The sequence below is a fragment of the Zingiber officinale genome, chromosome 3B (assembly GCF_018446385.1).
Source record: "Zingiber officinale cultivar Zhangliang chromosome 3B, Zo_v1.1, whole genome shotgun sequence".
Lineage (NCBI taxonomy): Eukaryota > Viridiplantae > Streptophyta > Magnoliopsida > Zingiberales > Zingiberaceae > Zingiber > Zingiber officinale.
The window spans coordinates 85,585,720-85,591,221 of NC_055991.1; the positions used below are offsets into that span (position 1 = coordinate 85,585,720).

General features: G+C 36.4%; 2 protein-coding genes across 2 annotated transcripts; both read right to left on the minus strand.

Moving 5' to 3' along the window:
- Window positions 1-1,628: 1,628 nt before the first annotated feature.
- LOC121968415 (filament-like plant protein 5) lies at window positions 1,629-2,341 on the minus strand. The gene is made up of 3 exons (XM_042518800.1): window positions 2,238-2,341; window positions 1,833-1,965; window positions 1,629-1,747 (listed from the first exon to the last, which is right to left on the minus strand). The coding sequence occupies exons 1-3, from the start codon at window positions 2,313-2,315 to the stop codon at window positions 1,635-1,637; spliced, it is 324 nt and encodes a 107-aa protein (XP_042374734.1). The 5' UTR covers window positions 2,316-2,341; the 3' UTR covers window positions 1,629-1,634.
- A 60-nt stretch (window positions 2,342-2,401) lies between these two features.
- Window positions 2,402-3,667, minus strand: LOC121968416 (G-type lectin S-receptor-like serine/threonine-protein kinase B120). Its single transcript, XM_042518801.1, has 5 exons — window positions 3,463-3,667; window positions 3,276-3,392; window positions 3,048-3,187; window positions 2,777-2,987; window positions 2,402-2,703 (listed from the first exon to the last, which is right to left on the minus strand). The coding sequence occupies exons 3-5, from the start codon at window positions 3,120-3,122 to the stop codon at window positions 2,480-2,482; spliced, it is 510 nt and encodes a 169-aa protein (XP_042374735.1). The 5' UTR covers window positions 3,123-3,187; window positions 3,276-3,392; window positions 3,463-3,667; the 3' UTR covers window positions 2,402-2,479.
- Between the last annotated feature and the right edge of the window lie 1,835 nt (window positions 3,668-5,502).

A 5,502-nucleotide genomic window follows, 5' to 3' on the forward strand; every position in this document is an offset into this window, starting at 1 on the left:
GGGAAATGATATTACTTATAGTATGTGTTGTTGATTATAGAAGAAATCTGTGTCCTAGTCATCTAGGTTGAGAATGTCCCCAAGATGAGCTCATAAGGATTGTCATGTTAAACCCTGCAGGTGGACTTAGTCCGACATGACAATGAAGTTGAGTAGTACTACTCTTGGAGCAAGATATTAATTAAGTAAGTTGTCAGTAACTTACTTAATTAGTCGGCATTCGTAATCTTAAACACAGGGAGACTAACATACTCATGATAAGAAGGAGCCCATATTGTAATTTGGGATTGGTGCGGTAGTGCGATAATAACTCTCTAGTGGAATGAGTTATTATCGATGAACTTGAGTTGTGTGTTCGGGGCGAACACGGGATACTCAAGCTCATCGGAAGGCCAAAACCAATTTCTCCTCTAGGTCCTTGTCGTAGCCTCATTATAGCCTCAAGTTCATCCAAATATAAGCTCATCTTGGTGTCCAAGAAGGGGGTCGGTTCAATGCTTGTTGACCAAGCAATGGCCGGCCACATCCTCTTCTATAGGGATCGTCCCTTTGCTTGGTGACCAAGCATGTAGGGGTCGGCCACAATAATTCAAACAAGGAGGGGTGTTTTGAATTTTTTAAAATCTTCTCTTTATAGAAAACTATAAGTTTTAAAAGAGATATTTTAATTTCAAAAACTTTACTTATTTGAATTAGGTCACATATTTTAAAAGAAAGTTTAAAAGATTTTAAAACTTTCCTTTTTTAACCATTCTCATGGTTTAAGAAAAAAAGGAAGATAAGTTTTAAAATTTAAATTTTCTATCACCATGTTAAAAAAGGAAATTTTATAAGAGAAGTTTTAAATTTTAAAACATGGTTTTAATTTTTTAGAACTTTTTTTTTAACTTCTACTTTAGGAAAGAGAGCTTGTAAAATTTTATAAGAGTTTTTATTCTTGTAAAATTTTATAAACAAATTATTTCCTTCCTCTTATAGGGGTCGGCCACCCTTGCTTGGTGCCCAAGAAATGTGGCCGGCCAAAACAAAAAAATAAAATCATCACTACAACAAAAACCCTCATAGACATCGGTTTTCCACCGGTGTCTATTACATTTTCGACCGATGTCTATGAAGGCGATGTAAAAAGTCTGTCATTTTAGACATCGGTTTAAAACCGGTGTAGTATCACTTAACGACACCGGTGTTCGAATCGGTTATTAACCGGTGTAGTATCACTTAACAACACCGTTTCATCAACGGTGTAAAACCGATGTAATATTATATGTTAATAACACAAGTTTTGGCAGCGGTATACGACCGATGTAATATTAGTTAATAACACCGGTTTTGCAGCGGTGGAAAACTGATGTAATATCAGTATTTTTTAACAGTACAGATTTGATTTTCGAAACAGTAACCAAAAAAATACACAAATATTCACAAATTACACAAATATTCTTCATTCAACAGTATCTATAAAATACATAAATATTCATAAATTACATAAATATTCTTCTTACAACAGTATCCATAAAATACACAAACTAATAAATTAGTTACTTTGATTTTGCAAAGTAACTAATATTCTTCTTACAACAGTATTCTTCTTACAACAGTATTTACAACTAATAAATTAGTTGCTGCCTGAATTCTTATAATTCTGTATCCTGTTCGACTAATCTTTCTTCTGCCATTTTCTTCTGAAGCAAGGCATCATCTAATTGTTTCTGTAAAGCCAGAGCTCGAGCTTCTGCTTTTTCCCATCCTAACAAGTAGATCATGCATGGTTTGTTCTTAAAACAACATAGTTTCTGTGTTGGGAAGAAAATGAAAGGAAAAAAAAATCTAACCTGAAATTGCTTCCTCAGCTACTTTTGCTTGCTTTGCCGAAAGATCATCTTTAGCATTGGACTCGCTGCGGACAGAAGATAGTTGTTCGTTCAAGTTTTCTACAGATTTCTCCAACTCCAGGGTCTTCCCTTTCTGAGAGAAATCATAGGCATTTACAAATTGATTCCCAACATAAGAAGAGACATATGCTCAGTCTAGAAGAGCTAAAAATTTGTTTGGTACTGATGAGTTGTTGCCTTCTTTATTTATAATCCAAAAAATTAACAATAAAAAACCAGTAATAAACAATCAAAATCAGTAATAGAAGATATCGATCTTTGAGTCCGAGAATTGTTTATACTGAAACATTAGTTGTGCAAAAATCAGTAATAAACCATCAAAAAGATGATTTGATTACTGCTAACCTCAATGTTCTTCCCTGTGGACTTCCTATTCCATATCCACGTCTTGCTCTCCATGATTCCCACAAATTGTTGAAACATAGAAAGAGCTTGAATTAAGAGGCCAGTGAAAAAAATGTCTTGTTTAAATTAAGAATGAAATTGAGAAATCCTTTGACTCTTCAACAGTAATATGTCAAATAACTTATACACCACTTGATGCACCAAGTACTACAATTCACGTCACATCTAATTTATTGCGAAGTTCAACTCTTCAGATATTTACAAATATTAGCTCCAAAAATCCTCGCCATACCAAAATCTGATATTTTGGGCATCATTTCTTTATCAAGAAGAACATTACTAGCTTTTAGGTCTCTATGAATAATTTTAAGTCTAGAATCTTGATGAAGGTAAAGAAGTCCTCGAGCAATCCCAAGTATAATGTTTCGACACTTTTTCCAATCCAACAATGCCCTTTTAGCTTCATCTGCATACAAATTCGGAATAACATTAATATGAACCAAATAGGAGAGGGGGGAAAACAGAAGGTATAATCCAACCAAATAGAAAAGCATCCAAGCTTCCATTGGGCATGTACTCATAGACCAAGATCCTTTCTCCTCCTTGAATGCAACAACCAAGAAGTCGAACGAGATTTCGATGTTGCAACTTAGCAATTAGCATGACCTCATTCTTAAACTCGTCGACGCCTTGCGATGATGTTTTGGATAGCCTTTTCACAGCTATTTCTTGTCCTTCAACCAGCCTCCCCTGTAATACATGCCAATCAAATTGATGCTCGATTCATACATTTGTTCAAATACATGATACCTTATATACAGGCCCAAACCCCCCTTGGTCAAGCTTATTGTTCACCGAGAAGTTGTTAGTCGCTTCAGCAATCATGTTCAAATCAAATAACGGCAAATCCAAGTCCTTTCCTTCAGTCTCTTCCTCATCACAATACAGACCTATCATAATGTAAAATATGAAATAAGTGATTCTTCACACCCTGAAAGACTGAAATAAAAGAAAACAAGAACAAGTGGTCATGTTTACTTCTCTTCTTTCTTCTCCAAATCCAGCACGACAAAAGTGAAAGGAGAAAAGCCACAAGTATTACTGAAACAATGATCAATGCTGATGCTCTCCGGAGGAGAGAATTGGTCGATAATCCTGAAAAAACTAGAGATAAAAGACTGAAAGGAATAGTGGAAGGTAAGCAATGGAGGGACTGAAGAAATACCTTTGTTCAAAGGTCTTGATTCTACTTGTCGAACATAGAGATCCTGTCCTGGATCTTCGTTGTCGTATAGCGTGAGATCGTAGAGGTCCGATGTCCAGATCAGGCATCCACTGACATTGCTGCTGAGGTTAGAAGCGGCATAAGCAGTGCAAGAGCATAGCTTCTGTTTTTCATTTTTCTTATTGATAGAATTGAACCCAAATCCATCGCTAAGAATTAATTTGTCTCTAGAGCACAAAAAATTATGAATTTTCATAACCTCAATCAAAGCATTAGTTTGCTTTTTGTTCTAGCATCTAAAGCAAAAGAAAGTACATAAAGGATAGAGGATAAGGAATAACCATGACAAGAAACCAGGAAAATATATAATAACAGTAGTCCTTCAAAGACAATGAAAATAAAGTAACTAACTTAAATCTGAAGGTGATGCGTAAGTTCAAAAATCTTAATAAAATACTTTGAGTGAGGCCATATTGATAACAGGTAGTCGAAGATTGTAAACCTCAAATTTCATTCCCATGCTATGATGAATCAAGGTATAGCAAGATTTTAAAATTTACGAACTACTAAACAAAAATATCATGAGGAAGAATCTATAGAAGTACCTAGACAACATGGGAAAATTCATTAAGAAGTACTTTAAGGCATTTCTAAAAAAACACATAAAGCTTATAAATTATCAGAACGTTTGTTCAAGTTTGCAGACACACTAGCCTCATTAAATTTGCAAATGCACAACACTTGTACATACAGTGAGAAAGGAACTGCAAATTCTATGGGTACATGATTAGAGTGTTAGTCCTTCATTGGCAATAATAGATAAAAGCTCACACACTGATAACCGAAGCTAACAAAATTAAAGATTTTAGTAAAAATTAGAAAAATTAACATATACACTGACCGGGAGAGTGAGGCCACCCAAGATGCCAGCAAGACTAGACAGGAAAGGAAGTGCTACTCCAATGAAGAACGAGATGAAGTCATAAAATACTCGGAAGCCAGATCGAACCCAAATCGAGCAGGGTCGATTTGTTCAGCTTGTATAACCTACTTCAAAGCTGTCAAAAACAGGCATGGAGTATATCTGAAAAGTGCTGAGGCAGTTAAACACAACCAAGAGGAATGTTGTTGCTAGAAGCCCTCTTGGGATATCATGGCTGTGATATATATAAAGGGCATTTAGTATTCCTCCTTGAGGCATCTGTAAAACATATAAAGGTGTAAGAGGCAAATCATAATTCAAAAAATCTTTTAACAAGATGCAATATTCATTATCGACTGGCATACTTACTAGGTTACCATAAGCCCAGAAGCCTCCAATGGCAATAGGGAATAAACACATTGCTATTAGAAGATAGGCGACCTTGGCTCCCCTCCACATTGGAACATGTGCAGGGTGTTTGAAAATTGATGCCATTGTTGCCTGGAAACCAAGATATAACAATTTCTATAAGGCAGTAAAGAGGGTAAAGAATCTGTACCTTTCAATCCCACCACACTTTTACTAAAAAACTAGAAGCAATGTGACTGAAGCAACAAGAGCTCCATCTGTTCAAATGATTACTTGAGATCAGGAACTAAATACCTGGATTTCTAAAGCAAGATTGTGTCCCCTGAATGCAAATCCTATTATTCCAAAAGCATTCAAGATCAAAAAAGCAGCGGAACAAAAGGAAGATGAGGGCAGTGGCTGATAGGAGATGGAAGGGTGTCTTTCTTGGCTAACAGACAGTACCAGGAAAACGAACTCTAGAGGGTGGAATTAGGCATCGAAAACTGAATTAAAAAAAACCCTAGAGGGTGGAAATTAAATTACAAAAACCTGGAGGCGGTGGAGAAGTCGAAGAGCTTGCCGCGGCTGGAGAAGATGATGAGGGACAGTTCGACGTCGCAGAGAACAGAGAGCTCGTAGGCCTTCTTCAGCAGCCCGACCTTCCTCTTAGAGAAGGTCACCTGCCAATTGATCTTGTTCTCTATTATCCTCACCTCAACCCTCCCCCGCCCCATCCTCAACCTTTAGCAATCAGATGATTAAGAAGA